Genomic DNA, 22,400 nt, shown 5'->3' on the forward strand with positions numbered 1-22,400 from the left:
CCTATTACAGGAATCTGCTCTCCCATGTATGTTCGGAGTTTAGCACTTGTCGGTTCGATTCTGAATTTCGACTTGTAATCCTTGTAAGTATCCTCGCTCATGAAGGAAACTGACGCTCCAGTATCTATTTCCATGGCTATTTCACATTCATTCACATTGATTTGCACTTTATATGCCTCATTAGATTTATTTCCAAAATGAAAAATTGAGTAAACTTCATTTTCACTTTCACTTTCGCTACTTTCATCCTGCTCCATGAAATGAGCACGTGGTTTAAAACGTGATTTAAATTCTCTGTGATTTTCACTTAAATTCCCATTGGCAGAGTTGTTACGGCATTTCTTTGCGATATGTCCTTTCTTTTTACAACTGTGGCATTTTGCATCCTTAAACCTGCAATCGCCGGCTAAGTGATTTCCTCCACACCGGTAACAATATCCTTGTTTCGAATTTCCAGAGTTGTTTCTTGTATATGATTTTGAAACTTTGTTGACTTGTTTCTGAAATGTTGCATTTGTCCCACTCGCTTGGATGTCTTGTGCGTTCTTCTCAGCAGTCTCCATAGCGGTAGCAATTTCCAATGCCTTGTCAAAAGTTAAATTCGGCTCTGCTAACAGCCTCCTCTGTATGCGGTCACTCTTTATTCCGACGACTAACCTGTCTCGTAAAATCGCGTTTAACGTGTCACCATAATTACAGTGTTCTGTCAGACTTCTTAGTGCTGCAATAAATGTCCTCACTGACTCATCGCTGTGTCTTGTTCTACTGTTAAATTTAAATCGTTGAATAATTTCTGATGGTACTGGATCTCCTTGGTCTTTCACTAGTTTTGTTAAATCGGCCAGTGATTTCGTTCCTGGTTTGGCTGGTGCTAATAAATCCCTTATTAATTTGTAGGTATTCTTCCCACATACACTTAAGAAAATATCCCTTTTCTGGTCTTCTTCGTCTATCTTATTAGCATTAAAATAATGGTCGATACGTTCTACATATTGTGTCTAATCTTCGGATTCATCAAAAGAGTCTAATTTCCCGTAAGTCGGCATTGTTACGTGTAGAAATTCACATTTATTTTAATATTCAGTTTTTTCCTCGTCGCCAAAATGTGTAATATATTTGCTATATAATATAATACAATCCAGTTTCTATAACTAATTTATTAACAAGTACATCGTTTGATGGTCAGATTACAGAATGACAACATGTGTATAAGAACTTCAATTGATCTATTTAATTATGTTTATTTAAGAACGTGCAGACATGTGAGAGTTGCTGATCTGTCAATTATAATTACTGTAACAGATGATACGGTAATAAAGTGCGGTGAACTTTATAACACTTCTCCGGCCTTAGATAAAAACAAATTAAAAACAAGATATGTCACAGATTTTAGTAAAATTTTGCATACAACTTTGGCTCGTTGAACTATAACTGAAAATCGAAAAAATAGTAACTTGACCTTAAATAGACAACAGCTACATGAAACTTGACCTTGATTAAGATACAAAAGTCGCAACATTTTCCTTTCATGATGCTCCGAACTTCTAATCCCTCGTTCCTATTGGACTTGGTTAGCGGTTACTCCCTCCTAAAAATATCTTTTTTGGCATGACACATATCTGGCACTAGTACGACCCGAATAGAGTATAGTTGTAGTGTCTGGGGCCACCATATGAAAGACCAAAGATAAAACTTGAAAAGGTAGAGACAAGCGGCTCGCTGCCTACACAACAACTACGATTACACTAGTAGTGTCAAAAACATGTGAAACAAGTTAAAACGGCCACCACTAGCTGAGAGACGAATAAAAACCCGACCTATTTCATTTTAGAAAGTGATAAACTACTTGTACCATTCCAATGTATATCTTGAGCAAACCACACATACATATACAAACGTCCAAGGACACCGAAAATGGTCGTACTTCTCTCGCAAAATCAAACAGTGGAACTTGCTCCCTCAGACAATCATTCTAACCACCTCTGTTGACAGCTTCAGAATCAGTTAACTACGGCTGTTCTAGCCATTTTCAAATAACCACACTCAAACCAAAACATGTACATAAAAATTATTATTTTTAATCACAAACACTTCAATTGTTATTGAAATTATTATTGAATTGTAAACATGTTCATGTCAATTACGCATGCGCAACAACATGCATTCTTCAGTATTGAAGCCTTGTTGACCACAAGGAAGAATTAAGAGAAGAAGAAGAAGATACGTAAGAAAATCTTCAGTTATGCACTAAACGTAGTATGAGGGAATCTAAATACCGAAGATGTCCATATAAGGTGTTTTAACACGACATATCACGTTCTTTTAATAACTTATTGCATTGCATTATTTTGGTAAATCAATAAGCAGAAAGTCAATAAATGTATTCATTAACGTCCAGTGGCAAATATTCTAAGCGTAGTAAGGGCAAAAACAGGAAGGTTTAGCACTCGAAACTAGAAGGTATGGTAGTACATGAGTCACGACCGAAAAGGTTGCATATGTCGAAGTAGCTCATTAGATAAACAGGAGAACGAGACTCTTCTACACTAATCATTCCTACCCATACCGTTCGTGACTGTGTATTTATACATCCCGCATGGCCATTGAAAAAAAGAAAGTGCAAATTGGAAGGAACTGATCAAGTTACGAGAGAAATGCTCGAAACAGTCGTTCCTACTGCATACTTTTATGGTTATGTGTTAGCTAAATTATGGAACAGTTACAGTTGCACAAAACGCTGCAGGACTTTTCGATTTTGTTCTGCCAGAAAGTAGAAGTTAGATTTTCTCTAACATGTTTATCTATATTAGCATATCGGTACACTTTCTTTTCATTATCTCAGTTATAGGGCAAAATAACAATCCGACATGTCCAGTGTATGCCGTTAGTAAATCGTTTCCTGAAACGACAACGGCAACTACAGTTTTGCTGACGTTAGCATGTACTGATGCAGATGTACCACCAGATGGCACTATATCATACAGTATTACTTCAGGAAATGGCCTGGGACTCTTTAGTATTGATAGTAGCTCTGGCGATATTAGTCTAGGTACAGCCATTGACTATGACGATTTTGTAACTCCTCATTCCTTCACGGTAAGTTTACACTGGCGATATTGAAGCTTACAAATAACAGGTAAGTAACCGATCCAACAATTTTAAAAGGACAATCGGAACTGCAATCACGTGGGCAGTATCTGAACGAGATGAATCAGAGATGTACAGACCATCACAGAACAGTAACAAGGAATAAAGCTTTCAATTGTCAATTTCATTTGCCAATTACCGAGTTGATTCTGTTATTACACACTTTAGACACAGGTTGTTTCCCTTTGCCAATTGTAGAATGGGTCTACCCGCAAACAAAATGGGCAGTGTTGCCTATGCAAATCCATGATAAAATGAATGTGATATATAGGGGTTTAATAAAGTTTTAAAGAAAAAATAACAACTTGATATTAAAATTTTCAGTTAGCTTAACAAAAGATTAAATGTTTACAATATTTGCAAAACTTAAAGAGTTCACATTACGTACAGAAATATTTGCTCTTTCCGCTAGCTCTTTGTTGTCAATAAAAATGTGTGTCCATCCTTAAGGAAACAATTAACAAATGGATCTCTAATTACAGGGTCAATTACGGAACTGGCAAATTGACATTGGCTTTCCGATTGTTTGTTTTAAATGTTGCTGATAAAGGTTCATCTAAAAAAGCGCTACAGACACCAAATTGACAATGTATTGTTTTCATTTCCTTTCACATCGTCGATACCGCTGCTGGTGCACTGATAGTCCGAGAGTACCATAAGTTCAGTAATCAGTGCTTTCGCACGGACGTGATTTATAACATGAAGCTTTTATTAAGGGCATACGATACAGTTTCAGGGGAGGTAATGACGTTGCTAACGTAAAATGTTATTTTTCGCGACTTCAAACTGTTACATATCGAGAAAACATGCATTTTCGACTGATTTTTATCATTCAAACTGATTTATCTTATAAACGAGTTAATGGACCCCACTTTTTGAATATGACACTTGGCTTGATTATGTATGAAGATTATGTGTGCCAATTTTTATGAACATTTCACCGATGAATTTTTTTTAAAATAGATAAATATACAGCTAAAAATGCCGTTGTTTTTTTATACTAAAATCATGAAAATGTGATAAAATGAGTTATTTCCAGAGAATTGTTACACAATTTAAAACACACTTATGTAGAGAAGATATTCCAGAAGTTTTTACCAAAATCTGCTTGCGTTTACCTTTTGAAACAAAAAGGTGTGACTTTTAAAAAGACAGAAATGTCCAAGAAACCGAAATGTTCAGTAAATGTCTAAAATTTCGACCCCATTTATCTTTAAAAGTAGCACATGAAAGTATATATTTTATTACATCTTTAAACTGCCTAGGTGAAAAATTGCTTGTATGCAAACTTTGGTCGAAAATTCACCGTGGGATCATAACTGTATCGTATGCCCTTAAATCAGGCCATTTCAGAATCTAATGCATTCTAGGTAATATTTTCAAAAGCGTACACCAGATCGTTACGATTGGCTAACCATATCCTAAACAATGGGAATTCAACCAATGACAGGACGTAATTTTCATTTTTGGATACGAACAATGATTTTACCCACAATCCTTTAGATTCGGTGAAATTATGAAAATTTTTAAGAAACTGAAGTTTCAACTATATAAGGAAAGATTGACCGTAGGTGGATTTTATCATTCTCTTTATTTTGTCATAATGTTCCTCAACATTTCAACTATTTTAACATCCTTGGCTTTCAAAGTTTTGTCTTTGAGCATTCTTGGTAAAGGTAAACCCAGAAAAGCTCCTTAAACGTACGTGACCAAAATCATGTAGTGTTTTGTTTACTGTACAACTCTAATGTAATACCAGATCTAGAGCTAATTTCTCTTGAAATTATTTCACAGTAGGGCCATTTTAAAAAAATGTCCTCCAATCGTTGCTTCAGTTTCCCAGTTTCGTATGTTTACTTACATGTTCTAACAAAAGTATGACATATTTGTAAACCTATATTCAAATTATATTCGATTAAGGTAGCTCAAAAATGCATTTTTTGTACATTGTGTCATATTTAGAGTATTTATTCCAAAACTGAAAGAGTGTAAGAAGTACATTCTGAATTAAACCAAAATTTTATTGAAACTTAACGCCACAAAAAGAGACGTTAGTCGAAACTAAAATCACAAGAGGTCATTACCCTGATTGTTTACTGTTACAGTAGATTAAAGAATGACATATGACCTTGCGAACACCAATGAAAAAGTTTGAATTTATATCTTACATTAAACACATATGATGATAATATTATCATTTCGGTTCTGATTGGTTGCCTCATGATGTGACTAAGGTTCTATTGGCTAGAATGAGATATATATTTTACAACATGGCGGACAGGAGATTGTATTAAATACGGGATAAAATTACAGCAGGGACGGATCCAGCCATTTTTAAAAGGGGGTCCTAACCCAGGATAAAGGGGGGGGGGGGGGGGGGTTGGTTCCAACTATATCCCCATTCAAATGCATTGATCGTCAAAAAAAGGGGGGGGTTCCAACCCCCGGACCCCCCCCCTTTTGGATCCGCCACTGTACAGTATGGGTATTCAAGATACGGTTAACAATTATTGCTTCATTTTGACTTCAGTTATGATACTGCGAATTCCGAAGTATTCCGTACATTTTTAAAAAAGGTTAAACTTGTATTCCAATGGGATCCCAGTCTAAATAGATAACGTACGAATATGTGTTTTGTTTTAAAATATATTTTCAGCTCAATGTTCAAGTCATTGATGGTGGCACACCTCCTTTGACCGCTGCATCTGATGTTGTAGTAGCCCTAAAAGTGATAGCTGTCAACGATCTAGATCCAGAATTCTGGTCTACACCGTATACTACTACTCTTCCAGAAAACAGACCTTTCGGAAGCTTTGTTTATACTCCAACTCCACTTGATTTAGATGTAATTGATGATGCTTGGACTCTACAAGCATTCACATGTAGCAAAGTCAGTACGTATATTTAACATTCTATTTCTGACATTTTTTCATAACAAATACAAGTTGTATAAATTAGCATACTGTATATGCATGCAGTATCTTAGTATAAGGTTACAAAACCATTATCTAAACATTATTCTATTTGATTTTTTACCACGAATTTCTGTACTCCGTATTGAAACCACATAAGTTCTAACGAGTCACATGGATTTGTTTTTGAGTGAAAATAAGTATAACATGAAATTTTTTAATTTGATGCCTCCGAAGAGCTTTTCTAGATTTACCTTCATGATGAACGTTCGAACCCCAAAATTTAAAAGCCAGGGATTTATAACTACATGAACACGCGAGGAGCTTATAACCGAATATAAAAGAAAGAATAGCCAAATCCGTCTGAGGACATCCTAAGGGAGTTAGAACCTTTTCAACAACTGACAAATAATTTCGAAATGTTCATTGTAATTATAACTACTTTTCCATTCATTTGATTATCCCTAATGCACTCGTTATGGCATTTTTCAAACGTGATTTTATAATGTAACAGTTCTTCAAACTTACTTAATTCTTCACCTTTGTAAATTTACAGTGAAAAATGAAAGACTTCTGAATTTGCAACATATTTGACCTTTTACCTTGCAGAATATTGATATACGGTCCGGTTTAGTGCTTTTATAAATGTTTTTTTTTTAATTTCTTTTCCATTGCAGAAGACTAATACAAAAAGCGGTTTCAATAATTTAGTAATGTTTTATTTTAATTGTTTATTATATGAATTTTTTTCCAGACTCTGACTTAATCACAGTCAACCCAGCAACATGTGAGGTGACACTTGCTGGTAATTTAGACTACGAGGTGGCTACATCCCATACCATTACCTTACAGATAGCAGATAAAGGTTTTACACCTGTTAAGACAGCACAGACCAATCTTGTAATCACTGTTACTGATGAAAATGACAACAGTCCGGTAAGAACTCATTAGCCTTCATTATTTAAGAATTAAATGATCCTTTTTCGAATGTTACTTGGGTGTAAAAGCATTCACCGAGGCACGTTTTTTATAAAGCTCTTCCGCGCTACATAAATGTACATAATAAACATGGACGCACGATCAACGATTTAAAACCCTTTAAAATTACAAAAAGAAGTATTCAATTCTTATAATTACATGCTTATGCTATACAACCATGAAATACATGTACTATTGAAGACAGTACGGTGACCTATAGTTGTTTACTTCTTTATCATTTGGTCTCTAGTGGAGAGTTGTCTCATTGGCAATTATACCACACCTTCTTAATTTTGTATATATAACATTTTCCGTGTGTTTTCCTTTGCATTGTTGTGACGTTATCACGAAAAGCACGTACTGTCATGAATGTTGATTTTTATTGGGAAATAAAATCTAATTTTGGAATGCCTCTAGATTGTTGTCAGCCAATCAACAGTACGGATTTTTATGAAACATACATGTAATACAATTATATCAAATTACAAAAGTATGATATGATTTTCGTGTGCACAACACGTGTCTCTGAAACAATTTTCATACGATACCAAAATTTTAAAACCTTTTAACATTGAAGCGTTTAAGAGCATTAAATGACGTAAACAGAATTTATCGTTTCCTCAATATTACAAATCCTCCAAAATAATATATTTTCAATTAAGACATGACAAATTGTCATATTCTGAAATCTAGAGGCGAAAAAGAACGCATTTTTGACGCAAAAAGATATATCAATCTGTATCATGTACAGTTCAAATCATGATTGATTGATTGTTGTTTGCTTAATGTCAAAGGCAGGGACAAATATTTCATCCATATTCAAGAAAAGAACCATATTGATAAATTCAAGATATAGGTTATCAGAAATGATAAAAAGAAGCGGGGATCGTAATTTCTACAGCCATCTAAATGCGAGTATGCAGGGTATGGGCATCATTTTAGATTTGCAACAAGCCATCTTTATCCCCATCAAATAGATGCTGCAATGTCTGTTAAAGTGAAGAGACCCTGGTACTCTCCCTTCACGTGGGATTAGATTAAACGTTCCTTTTTCGACTGGACGTGTTTGTGCATTTATACATCCAGCCAAGATGATCGAACGCCTCTCTTTAGCATGGGTTTTATTGTTGGATGGGGAAATTTAATGATGAGCATATTTCTATACCTCATGTACATTCAACCCTGTGGTCCCCATACATATAAAGTATATGTTTTATTTTACATTTCAGATATGCTCTGCATCTACATATGCCGCTCAAATTGCAGAAAGTGCAAGTATTGGCGACATCATGATAACTTTGACCTGCACAGATCTGGATTCTAATGCTAATGGTCAAGTATCGTATTCTATTACATCAGGAAATGATGATGGGTACTTTAGTGTTACTACAGTTGGTGCTAATGGGCAGATTAAGTTGGCTAAAACATTTGATTATGATAACTTTCTTGCTAAGACTACGTATCAGGTAAATTTTTAAAGTCAAAAATATTAATTTTAGTTTTTTGCTCCAATTATCATCCAACATCCAATTTAAACAGCAAATAATGTTGAGCTATATTTAATTAGCATCACAATACGTTTAAATGAAATGATAGAATAACATTTTTTACAAATATTTTTGTAACGATATTTCATGAAATATACTGATGATTCCATACATAACTCAAGCCTATGTTTAATTTTATAGAGTTTATACAAATACACGTAATATACTATGATACAATATTTCAAGAATAATGCTTGTATTGATTATAACTACATGACGAACATTTCATTATTTTAATGTCGTCAGCAGCACAAAAGTGTTCACGACTACGGTCTATTTGATCATTAGCAGCCACAATCCTGCCCAACCTTGACCCCCTTGACCAATGGATTACGGTTGAAACTTCGGCAAAAGCTCCAAAATCAAATATTTCATTACATACTGTAAGTAAAGTGGAAACATGGTAGAATATATAAGCTATAATTGAAGATCACATCAAACCGAGACGCTTTCTCCCGTTTTTTTAAATCACTGTACGCCTTTTATTTTACGTGACCTCGCCATTTCAAGTTTGGTTTTGTCACCTTTTTTCTTATACATTTTCGGGTAAATATTCAAATTTTGCCAGGCGTTATTAATTTGGTGATCTGTTTGTGGATAAGCCAAACTATTGGTAAATCGGGCTGTGATACTTTCCAGTTTGGTAAAAAATGAAAGAAGTTATGAAATGAGCCCTGGTGCAAAAAAAAAAAAAAACTGAGGAGAAATTATACTTTCCTCTTTTTGAATTATTCATCAAGTTCATTCATAGGCGTATCTCTATTCTTCGGTCTGGCAAAATTAAGAACATTCAATTATTTTCTTTGTAATCTCTGCTCCGATATTGAAAACTCGTCAAAGATACCAGGCTTATGATTTAGTACATCAACATAAGAGGGTGGTAAAGGGTTATTTTCGTGCAGCGTGTTTTGCCATTTTTATTTCACGTGCAGCCGTGAAAAAGGTTCGTTATACACCGTGTTTCGTGAAATCGGTAAAAAGATCAACGTGCAAGAAATTTTTAATTGTTCGTTCATCGTGAAATGGCAATTTTATTTCGCGTTCTTCCGTGCAGATCCCCCCTTTACGCCCTCACATAACACTCATCAGTGGAGCTCGAATCAAAACATTTGGAACGCAAAAACAAATACGAAGATAAAGAACATTTATGTTATCACCGTCATTCTGCTTATAGTTACTTCTGTTACCCATTCTAACACCGTACTCAGACTTCCTTTAAACGGAGTTTTACTGGTCGTATTGCTTTATATATGTGTTTGTTTATTCTACATTGGCTAGAGGTATAGGGGAGGATTGAGATCACACAATACATGTTTAACCCTGCCGCATTTTTGCGCCTGTCCCAAGTCAAGAACCTCTGGCCTTTGTTAGTCTTGTATTTTTTTTTTTTTTATTTTGGTTCATCTATATGTTTCGGAGTTTAATGTGACGTCCATTTTCACTGAACTAGTATACATTTTTGTTTAGGGGCATGCTGAAGCCCGCCTCCTGGTGCAGGATTTTCTCGCTGTGTTGAAGACCCATTGGTGGCCTTGGACTGTTTTCTGCTCTTTGATCGGGTTGACACATTCCCCGTTTCCATTCTAAATTTCATTGAATACCTAAAACCTCTAATAAGTTCGTTTTCAACTTTAACCTAGAATTCCAGCTGACATTTTTTCACCCTTATCATAACTACAAATGTCCGTTTTTCAATAAGTTTTAATCATCGGTTTTGTTTTCAATCTATATCACATCTTTCTTTAATTTTGACACTTCAGATTTTAAATTACAAAACCTGTCCTTTATCCAATTATATTTAAGATATCTAATGGATTAATATCTTTTCTGTCCGTAGATAACAGTGCGCGCTAGCGATGGAGGGACACCAGTGTTGTTCTCGGACGTTGCTTTAACTATTGATCTAATTGGTATAAATGACATCGATCCGACATTCTTTGATCCAGCTGTATTTACAACAAGCCTTCCAGAGAATCATAAAACCGTTGTTGACGGAACTGGATTTGTATATGAAACCGCAATAATTGATATGGATCTGATTGACTCGGTGCTTGGAACATTCCAACCGGTTACTTGTTCAATAGCTTGTAAGTCTTTGGTGTGTTACATGTAGTCATAGCAATACATCTCTTAACCGGTAGGTCAGTATTGTGTTAGTAATTATAGTCCCCTTCGACAAAGGTAGCCATTTTATTTAAGTAGCATGACTCTTTCTTCCAATTCTTTATCTCATACGACGTTTTCCGGGAGTTTCAAAAAAATTCAGATTTTGATATTTAAATGTAATTTAGCATAAAGGTATGCGACTAAGTGTTGCAAATCATTATGACATCTTTAAGATCTTGACCGCCAGTAGATTGTATCGTAACCAGGAGCATCTTTAAATGTGAACAATGAACAATAGTTGAAGTGTGCGTTCAATGTCACAGTGGAAATGTTTCTTAAATTTGAGAAACCGAGACCTGTAAACATCTAATGGACAATGGCTAATTTGAAAGTTTGTACCCCAAAAATAGCGTCAATTCATCTGTTTGTCTGTTATTTTCCAATCGCAGCGGTTTGGTGTACGCTTTTTAAAACATTCATCATATTCTGAAACGGTTAATCTATGAAGGCCACCGAACTTGCAAGACCCACATGGCAATCGTAAAATTTTTGGCGTTATAATTACAGTCATTCTTCGTTGTATCCTTCATTGTTATTTTATTCTTAAGAAGTCATTTCAGAAAATAGAAATTGATAAACTGGTAACAAACTGTTTCGTATAGAATCAACTAAGATGTCTGTAAAATTTATAGGCTTGAACTGATACTAAAATTTGATACTTATAACGTTACTCTTTTTTTTAACTGAATTGATATTCATGTTTATTTATGAGTTTTCACATCTTCATTTTTACGCCAATTTTTGTTTTTGCATTTGAAGAAATAATCTCATCATAGATATCAAGATTGAAATTTTGTATTTACGCCAGACGCGCATTTCGTCTACAAAAGACTCACTAGTGACGCTCGAATAAAAAAAAGTTAAAAAGGCCAAATAAAGTACGAAGTTGAAGAGCATCGAGGACCAAAAATTCCTAAAAGTTTTGCCAAATACAGCCTGAAATGTTACTTCCGACTTTTAATACTTCTTTAGTTTATATACCATTTCTTAATTCGCTTGATTTTGTTCAAACAGCTGGTGACACAACCATGTTCCATGCAGAAACAACTACAACATTTACATGTAAGATAACATTACTGAAGAAATTTAATCTTGCGACAGCAGCTTCACATGTTTTGACACTTCAACTTGATGATGCTGGATATACACCTGTTAAAACAGTACAGAAATCTCTAACTATAACTGTCACCGATGTCAATGATAATGCACCGGTAAGGATTTTTTGGCGCCATTAAAGAACAGAATGTTACAGTAATAGGAGTGTGCAGATTAGGATCTATACCTTGTTTTCAAACCTTTAAATATCACAAAGCATGACCTTTGTTATTGAAAATAGAACGGGGGTTGTTTCCCCCAAATGATTTCTTATTCCACAGGCAATTTAGATTTACCAATACGATGTGTCGGTGTCTCAACTCACTAGCGACATGTTTTCGCGGTCTTAAATTTTCAGATACCAGTAAAGTCGTCTGAGTCTTAATCCCGATTGTGACATTTTGACTGAGTGAATTCGCATGGTAAGTGATGCATGCATGGCAGAAGACGCATACCTTGTCGACACATCCGGTCTCGCTAATTTTGGAGTTCATGCAATTCTCGCAGTTTCTTGTATGTTACGTAGAATTATCTCTTTTTAATCGATTTACGAGATTTGAAAATGGATCAACTACTGTAACCTTTTAGAGTCTACCAAATTGATCTATTGTTAATTATTTTGTAGTGCTGAATATGAAGGAAATATTTTTTGGACTGTTAGCAAATTACTAGTATATAAAATTCAAGTATATCAATAAGGCTAAATGAAATATTTGACAATTTTTTCATCTTTTATCTTGGAAACTTTTATAAATAGACAGGAACTGTTAACCAAAAAATGATCTCAAAAAACACATATGACTTTTCAATTGTCTCATTATAATATTATCGCCATTGAATAGACTATTTATTGAATTGTTGTCTTAAAATGACAATTTTAGATCAATTTCAATATTAGCCTTAACATTTTATGTTGAAAAATCGTCAGACACAAAGTTTTGTCATATTTTTATTGATGTTTAACCTTTAAAATAATTTCTTTTATTATCACAACCGTTAATTTGAGACGGATACTGCTATACTTGAACATCGGTTAATTGTTCCAGAATTTCATTATTTAATTGACGTCAATTATAAAAAAGAATATAATAACATTTAGGATTTTTTTCTTATTTTGTAGATATGCTCTTCATCTGCCTTTGTTGCACAAGTTGCAGAAAATGCAAGTGTTGGAGACAAATTAATAACTTTGACTTGCTCTGATCTCGATTCGAATGCAAATGGCAAAGTTACATATTCTATTGTATCTGGGAATGATGATGTGTACTTCAGCGTTTCTACAGTTGGTGCTAATGGAGAGAATGGGGAAATTAAATTGGCTAAAACATTTGATTACGATGCTTTTCTTGCTAAAACTTCATATCAGGTAAGATCTGTTATCTATGTGTTTTATTAAAGAAAACAGAAGGATTAGGAGTATGTCAATAATACCTAGCCTAACTACCCAAAATAACCAGAAAAGGCATCTTAAATAGTAAAAGAGAGGCGAAGGATACCAAAGTGACATTCAAACTATAAGTCGAAATAAACTGACAATGCCATGGCTAAAAAAGAAATAGACAAACAACAGTACACAAAACAACATAGAAAATCAAAGACCGAGCAACACGAACTAGGGTCGATAACATGACTGAAGTTGTATAGTACAGTAATTTCCAAAAAACAGTCAAAGGTTCATTATATTAGTGATGCATGGCAAACCATAGTGTAATATCTTTATTGTTTCATTTCATGCTATTTTGATACTGAGAGCAGGAAACCAGATTTTTTTAATCGCCTTGTTCTTATGATATATTTGTTCTAAAATTTCATGTAGATTTTCATTTCAAAAGTTATCTCCATTTTGTTACTTAGTATTCATTCTATATGATTGATATCTTTTTTTACCTGACAAATATAACATAAATCATTGCACATTTTTATCGATGTATCGAATATTATATTCCAGAACTTTGATGCCGGTCTTTTTCAACAATAAATCAATCCTAGCTTACTTTTAAAAATTACTTTACTTTAACGCTCAGAGTTTAAAGAATTAAATGTCTTGAATTAAATGAACGTTTTCAAGTTGTTTAGAAAATAAATAATATTTCTGAATACAAAAAAAAACTTACAAAATATAAAACCTATAAATGAATATCTGAAACAATTTCAGTGAGCGCTACATATGTTTCCGAAGTAACAATCATCAAGCATGCTCGGTGTAAAGAAATTATGGACCACACACAAGATAAATATTTATGGACATCAAAACAAACAAAATGACGTACATAACAAAGCAGCGAAATAGTTAAAAATCAGATTTTGCCTGAGGTATTTGCACCTTTAATTTCAGCAAAATTATTGATTTATGGAGACAGGTCTGGATCAGCCATCTGCTGATACGGCACCTGCTGTTTTTTTGAGTGATCTAGACCTTACTGGATTTAAGAGCAGCAATTGTACAAGGTTTTAGATATAAATGACTAGAATAATTTAATCTGTACATAAATATTAGCTGTGATGTCACCGTGAAAGCATAAACATGTTGAAAATAGACATAATTGACTGAAAATTGTCATTTTCAACATATTTTCTGGAAAAATTGAATATAAGCCAAAGTCTTACCCCCAAAAATATATTTTAGCCACATTAACCGTCTTTCTGGGTATGTCTCTCACTCATATTTAGATATAAATGGTAAGAACTAAGATAAAGTTTGAAGCCAAAATGCAAATAGAGTAAGCCAAAATTAAACTCTATCATCAAGAAGATGTTTTGTCATATATATCTATATTATGTGTTTTGATTTTCGCATTTAGGTCCAAATTGTGGCCTTATACCTCATCTGTTTGTATTTGAATCTAATCAAGACCGAACTACTGGCTATTTGACGGATCTTACCAATAAAGAAACGTTCCAATGGAAGTAAACAAACAATTGATATCGATAGGCATGCACAACACGTGTTGATGTTTTTTTTTGCCCGACCTACAGTAGTTGGTGATATAATATTTTTCAGTCTTTGTGAACATTAGTTCGTCCTAGTTTTAAGTTTAAAGTTTTGGGTTAAGTTGGCTTACCATGATTTGGTGGTCACATCAACTTCAGAGATGATTGTTACCCATATTTTGCGGTTCATTAAACATAGAAATGTAGCACTCCTAACAATATTCTCGCTATTATCATTACAAGAAGATGAACAATAAGAAGTGTATGGAAAAAGATCGGCAAATATAGTTTCATTGCAAAATATATTGTTCAAAATGACTGCACAGTATTTATGGCTGAGTTGAATGTTATTACAAAAACATAAAAGACCAGACACGTAGAGAAGATTTTTAAAAAACAAGATGCAACTTGTTCAAATCAACGAGTCCCTAACATCAGTAAACATCCCCCTCGAAAAAAAATCGGTTGCGGAATCTTTATATTGTTCCGAAATTTACTCTTTTTAATCTTCTTTAGATAAAAGTACGCGCTAGTGATGGTGGGACACCAGTGTTATCGTCTGATTTGGATTTAACTATTAATTCAATTGGTATAAATGACAACAACCCAGAATTCCTAGATACAGGAATATTTACCACAACTCTTCCTGAAAATCAAAACACTATTGTAGACGGAACCGGATTTGTTTATGAAACTACAATATTTGATTTAGATCTGATTGACTCAGTGCTGGGAACATTCCAGCCAGTGACTTGTTCAATAGCAGGTAAGTTTAATGTGTTTTTCATTAAAGCATTCGGTATGAACGTTAAAAAAATTAGGGGGTGACATCCAGAAAAAGTTTTCATTTGGTTTTCTTTGCATTTGTGGCGTCATTGAAGTTTAACCTTACGATTGGTGATAGGAATCGTTTTAAAACTGTTTCTATGAATATATCATTTTGAAACTTTTTCATTTGCATATGTCAACATAATTACATGAAATGTTGAGCATGTCTAAGTTGTTATTTTGTAGTTTCCATATGCGGTTTAAAATGTCTTATCTGTGTAAATTTAGTTTCTGTATTTAAATCAATTCATATAATTTTAAGTCATATCATAAGTTTAGAAAAAGGAGGAAAAGATACAAAAAAGAGTCAGATGACACCAAAGGACACTCTAATATCATAAGTTATTAAGAAAAACCAACAATATACTAGTATTAGAGAAAATACCAATTGTAGCTGAAAGATATATTTGTAAGGTGAATTGAGGATTATTTCAAAATATGTCTATCAATAATTATTTCTTAATATCGTTGACGACAGCTGGAGACACAGCAATGTTCCGTGCAGAAACAACAACGTCCCTCACATGTAAGATAACACTGCTGAAAAATATGGATTTCGAGACTGCTACGTCACATGTGTTGACGCTTCAAATTGGTGATGCAGGATACGTACCTGTTAAAACAGTACAGAAATTTCTAACTATAACTGTCACTGATGTCAATGATAATGCACCGGTAAGCTCTGTCAAAGACAGTTTGTTGCTCTTTGAACACTTCAAGTTTGCGTTTATTTCTTAAATAGTAATGATATTTTGTACAATGTCGTTTTCATGACAATTGCTTTCCTTAATGATCAGGGACTAGATAAGGGGCGACAAAAAAGTTTGATGTTTTTTACTACTCTAAAGCTCTGATGGTAGCTATAGGTTTAGTATAAAACAATATTATATCAATGTCTTATAAACATGCGAGTAAAAAGAGTCAGAATCCCATTTATTGAAGAATGAATACTATTTTATGCGTCGTAAGGGCATACAAATCCAGCTATGTCTGCACCAGCTATGCATACACCATCTTACATATATTTTGATTTTATGTCTTTTTTTGGAAACGACCTGTCTTTATTTTTTATATTTCTGCTATACACTAATTGTTGTCTCTCTCTCATTTGAAATGTATGTTAGGTTTCTGTAATGACTTAATTTAAGATTCTAATTACTTCTCCCCTTTAAATTCTCAAATGATCTAGCTTTTTCATATTGAACATTAGTTTTTTTCTAAGTTAAAGTTTGTCAAGATCGATTGTTCATGAGGATACACAATTAACTTACTGCACTGAATTTTGATAATTAGATTTTACCAATATAATTGTGAGTTATTGCTTCTTGATTTCTAAAAAAAATATTTCTTACAATAATTGTAGATTTTTGACACATATTTATGTTTGAAATAACCCTTTTCCAAATTAAGAGTTTCACAATCATTTCCTGTTCGTACTTGAAGTAGTCCTGATTACACACCCGTGCTCTGTGAAATTAGACAGCTACAAATATGCAAGTATTTTCAACAGGTATGCACGCCTGATATACACACGGTTACTATACAAGAAGATGCAACAGTAAATACAGTTCTGAAAGACCTATCTGGCACATGTTCTGACGTAGAAACATCAGCAGCAGCCCTAACATACAGCATTACTTCCGGTTAGTGTAAAATATTTTTTTTTAAATAAATGTAATTGTAAAAGTCATACTTATTGCTGATTTATTACATAGCTGTTCTTCTCTGTCATAGATGGTCTTTAAATAAGTTAGTAAATACTATTAAATTTCCTAATTAAGTTTTCATTGTCCTATCAACAAAAATGTATTTCTTAACACCACAAAGAGACAAAAAAACATCTAGAATTTCAATTTTAAAACTGCTGGAATTATTTTGAAATTATATCAAATTTATGTTATCATAAATATGATATTTTCTTTTTTCACCTAGTAAGTAATTGTAAAGAGAGAAAAAAACTTGGCTTTAATTAAATCGGTCGTATTCCATCGTGCTTAGGGACCGGTCAAAATTTCTCAAGGCATGGGACCGGTGCAAGACATAAATGATCTATAAAAAAAGTTGAGGTCCCATGGTTAAACAAATGAAGAAACGTTTATGTCCCATTCTATTTTTTCAACAAAATAATTTGGTGTCCCATGTTAGTTCATACAGTATAAACTGTCCTTCAAACCATTGTGCTAGACAAGCATACATCATTCAAATACTACTGACATGTGGGTTGATGACAACGCTTTTAAATGTGTTTCACTAATGTTTAAGAATGCCATGTTTTACACGACAAGTAACTTGATATTGTGTTATGTCGAGCAGTTTGTTGTCATATTTTATGAAAATCCAAGTTGAATTAAAAAAGTAATAAAAAAAAATTAAATGTGACCATCTGAATTTAGTTCAAACTGAAAAATATAGCTTTTTTTCACATATTGATTAAAACATTAAATTTGACAGCAATAAACCAAATACCAAATAACTTTGGAATTTGTAAGATATGTAAATAAATGAGATAGCTGTCATGTTTTATGAAAATCCAAGTTGATTTGAAAAAGTTATGGAAATTTTTAAAGGTGACCATCTGAATTTTGGCCAAATTGAAAATGAAAATTCTAGCTTTTTTAACAGTCTATTAATTAAAACATTAAATTTGACAGCAAAAAACAAAATACCAAATTATTTTGGAATTAGTAAGAATGGTATATACTTGAATTAGCTGCCTTGTTTAATGAAAATCCAAGTTGAATTAAAAAAGTTATGAATTTTTTTAAAGGTGACCATCTGAATTTAGTTCAAACTGAAAAATCTAGCTTTTTTCACGTATTGATTAAAACATTTGATTTGACAGCAATAAACAAAATACCAAATCATTTTGGAATTAGTAAGATTAGTATATAAATGAGATAGCTGTCATGTTTTATGGAAGTCCAAGTTGAATTGAAAAAAGTTTTAGAAATTTGTAAAGGTGACCATCTGAATTTAGTCTTAACTGAAAATTGTAGCTTTTTTCATGTATTGGTTAAAATATTAAGTTTGACATCAATAAACCAAATACAGAATAACTTTGGAATTAGTAAGAATAGTATAACAATGAGATTACTGTCATAATTTATGAAAATCCAAGTTGATTTGAAAAAGTTAAAGAAAATTTTAAAAGTGACTTTCTGAATTTTGTCTGAACTGAAAATTTTAACTTGCAGAATGTTAGATGCCAACAAATGTGGGAAATGATATAAGTGAAATGTGGGAATTGATATAAGTGACTTTCCTTGTGTCTGTTAGGGCCATATACATAGTTTGCAGTCAGAACCTTTTTGATTTGATTCAATAAAAAAGTCAATGTCCCATGCACACCTAATTAAGATGTAAGATTAAGTCAGGTCCCATGGAAATTTTGCTTTAAAAAAGTGCATATCCCATGCTAATTTGCACCGGTCCCATGCCTTGAGAAATTTTGACCGGTCCCTTACATGAAAAAGAAGAAAGACGAATTATCTAAAGAGATATAGCTATTTTTATTTTTTCATTAGGAGATACCACAAAATTCCAAATGAACGGAGCATCATTAGAATTGAAATCAACAATAGACGTAGATACAGAGGCAGATCAATGGTCAATAGAAATAACAGTCAACGATGCGACACCACAGATATATGCCACGCCTACTAAAATATATGTAATTGTTATCGTTACCGGTATTGACGATAATATTCCTGTATGGCATACAGATCATAATGGGGTTTATACGGCTTGTGAGTTCTGTAATATTTCACAAATTCTGTATTTTATTTTATACGAACTATATTTTGATAGGATTCAACAACCATATACACGTAATTAACTAATATAATGTGTATATCTCATTTGAACTTGAATCCGTTGAATATTACGAATTTAGGGACTCAAAAATACAGACGCTCCAACCATCTCATAACAACTGCTTAGAACTTCCACATACTAAAATATATAAAGTGTACAGCAGTATGGGAATTATTGTAATACGTTTGTTTTTGTCATTTCAAATTCCGGATGCAGATATTAAGTATACTTGTTTTCAAGTTTAAAAACGATCTGTCGTTTGCTTGTAACAGTTTTGAAGAAAGAAAAAAATGTTTTGATTATTATGGTGTAAACGAATATATAAGTTGTGTGATATGGAAAATTATTATTTTTCTTCACATAATCTGAAATATTTCTACAATGTTCTTTTTTCAATATTCTTTCTTGTCAAAACTGTAACACTGGCGAACATAGTCACTATCTTTAAGGGAGCTACCTTTCGATTTGATGACAAATTATGTATAAAAAGTCAGGATAAACTAATAAAAAAAATGGCAGGACCGAATAAAGTGAACAAAAAGGCAGGACCGAGATTACAACTAAAAAAAATGCAGGACACAATTTTTCATCCTAGCCCCATCCCCCATAAAAATCAAATGGTAGCTCCCTAATGAGTGATCATAGATGTAACTTATTCACCTCCTTAATTGAACAAATCAAGCGAAAAAACTATTTAAATCATCATAATGTATATCGTTCTAAACATCAACAGCATAATAAATTTCACAAAAGATTTAAATCATAATTTTCATTTAAAAACGTTTGCTGCCCTTATTTTTAAAGAATTATCTTGAAACTTTGTAGCCATAGCAGAAAACAGTGCAGTTGGAACACCAGTTCAGACTATCACTGCTACTGATGTTGATCAAGCTGCTACTGCCGATTCCACAATTACATACGGCATTGAAACAGTGACTTCGTTGTTTGGTATTGTGGCAGACACTGGTATGTGATTGGTCCTTATAATGTTTTTTATAAGTGGATGTGATTAGCTTTTTACCCAAAGGATTTTTTTTTAATGATTTTTTACAAATGTTTATTTGTAAAGTCTCTGATACGGATGTCGTATTCAGCTGCTTTGAAAGAGTGCTGCACTAGTGACACCCGTCATATTACTCTAGTTTTAAGTATAGAAAATCAGTGTCAATTAATTTTTTCAGTATTATTCAAAATACATCATATGCAAACATGCTATATTTTATACTGTTCGAAAAAAAATAACCAATATTTTACAAGAGATATTAAAACAAATGTTTATATGTTTGATATACATGCATTTTTTTTAGTTAATTTTTACTTGTTATTGATTATAGGAAAAATATACATAACTACAACGTCTTTAGATAGAGAAACGGCTGCCTCGCATGTTCTTACTATTTCTGCATATTCATCTACAATGACTGCATCAAAGATTACGGGAAGTATAACAATTACCGTGACAGACGAAAATGATGTTACGCCTACGTTTACAGAGGTATAATGGATAATGTAACAGTATTACCTTACTGATAATTTTACACCGTAACGCGTCTTTGCTGAGGTTATAAGATTGTGAACGCGCAGTCTGTCAAACATCGATACGACATAAGCATAGTTACCGCAGTGAACGGTATTATTTAGAATAGTTTCGTGACAGGCATGGATATTTTTTTTATATTACATTAACTCATAAATAGAATTAGACAAAGCAAAGAAACTAAAAATTGGAAATTTGTTGAACTCTCAAGTAGGTGTACATATTGAAATATGGAAATAGAGAAAAACAACATGTTTCTTTCTTTTTTAATCTTTACTTTTTTAATCTATAAAATATATTATTAAATATGTATTAAATACTAGTATGGTCCAAATTTTTAATTGCGTTTTAGGATATTTACACCGTAACATTACCAGAGGATACTGCTGTTACAGCGATTTCGTTTACACCACCATTATTGGCATCAGATACTGATGATACTGGAGTAAATAGTCAAATCACATACGTGCTAACAGGTACTTACCTAGTAGATTTTCTTAGAATTGTTTTGTTCATACAATTTTTAAAGAAACAATTGGGCACTGTAAATTTAGCTGGCATATTGAAGAAACGGTACCAACAACAACATAAACCAATCACAATAAAAGTTCTCAAAAGACTACACTTGTCTGAAAAATGTCTGATAATTATTATTGTTGGGTCTACAATTTTGAATGAAAAATCATCTGGAAGGAATATAAAAAAAAAACACGAAATACTGAGGTACTGATTTGGTCATGTTTAACCCTGGTTATGGCTGTTCTTGACAGTAAAATTACGATAAACTTTTTTAATGATTAAGGTGGACACACAACTACTGGCTGTGAAATGTCTGTCAACTCCGGGACTGGGATTATTTCATTAACAAATAATATGGATTATGAAAGTGAGGCGTCATGTACTGTGATAATAGAGGCTAGGGATGGTGGCACGCCTAACTTAGTAGGAACAGCTACAGCCGTCATTACTGTTACTCCAGTGAATGAGTTTAGTCCAAGTTTCACTGGTCTTCCATACAGTAAAGATGTTTCAGAGGACACTGCAATCGGTAGGATGCTTAATCATGTCTAAAATATCATTGTTAACCTTATTGTTGCAGTAAACATCTATCAAACTTCATTACTATACATAAAGATACTTCATAAAAAAGATGCCTTGGATTTTCCATGACTGAAGTTTTGCTTTTTGATTTGATTTTGATTTTTGGTGTTTTAACGCCACTTTTAAGCACCGCTTTTGGGCTATTTCATGGCGACCAGTTTTTATTGGTGGAGGAAGCCGGAGTGCCCGGAGAAGACCACCGACCTTCGATAGGAAAACTGACAATCCTAGTCAATTAAGATTGGAGTCGAGTGTACCTGCACGAGCGGTGTTCGAACTCACAATATCAGTGTTGACTGACTAGTGATTACAGTAGTAACTACTTAGACCACTCGGCCACCGAGA

General features: G+C 33.2%; 1 protein-coding gene across 1 annotated transcript in view; it reads left to right on the plus strand.

The window, feature by feature from the left end:
- Positions 1–5,263: 5,263 nt before the first annotated feature.
- LOC127717786 (protocadherin Fat 4-like) overlaps positions 5,264–22,400 on the plus strand; it is a 31,211-nt gene continuing 14,074 nt past the window's right edge. Inside the window, exons 1-6 of the mRNA XM_052223634.1 lie at positions 5,264–5,296; positions 5,804–6,041; positions 6,814–6,995; positions 8,267–8,503; positions 15,293–15,542; positions 20,243–20,383. Of these exons, the coding sequence (XP_052079594.1) occupies positions 5,264–5,296; positions 5,804–6,041; positions 6,814–6,995; positions 8,267–8,503; positions 15,293–15,542; positions 20,243–20,383 (1,081 nt within the window). The remainder of the gene's footprint in view (positions 5,297–5,803; positions 6,042–6,813; positions 6,996–8,266; positions 8,504–15,292; positions 15,543–20,242; positions 20,384–22,400) is intronic.

This window comes from Mytilus californianus, unplaced genomic scaffold, assembly GCF_021869535.1.
Source record: "Mytilus californianus isolate M0D057914Y unplaced genomic scaffold, xbMytCali1.0.p SCAF_1, whole genome shotgun sequence".
NCBI lineage: Eukaryota > Metazoa > Mollusca > Bivalvia > Mytilida > Mytilidae > Mytilus > Mytilus californianus.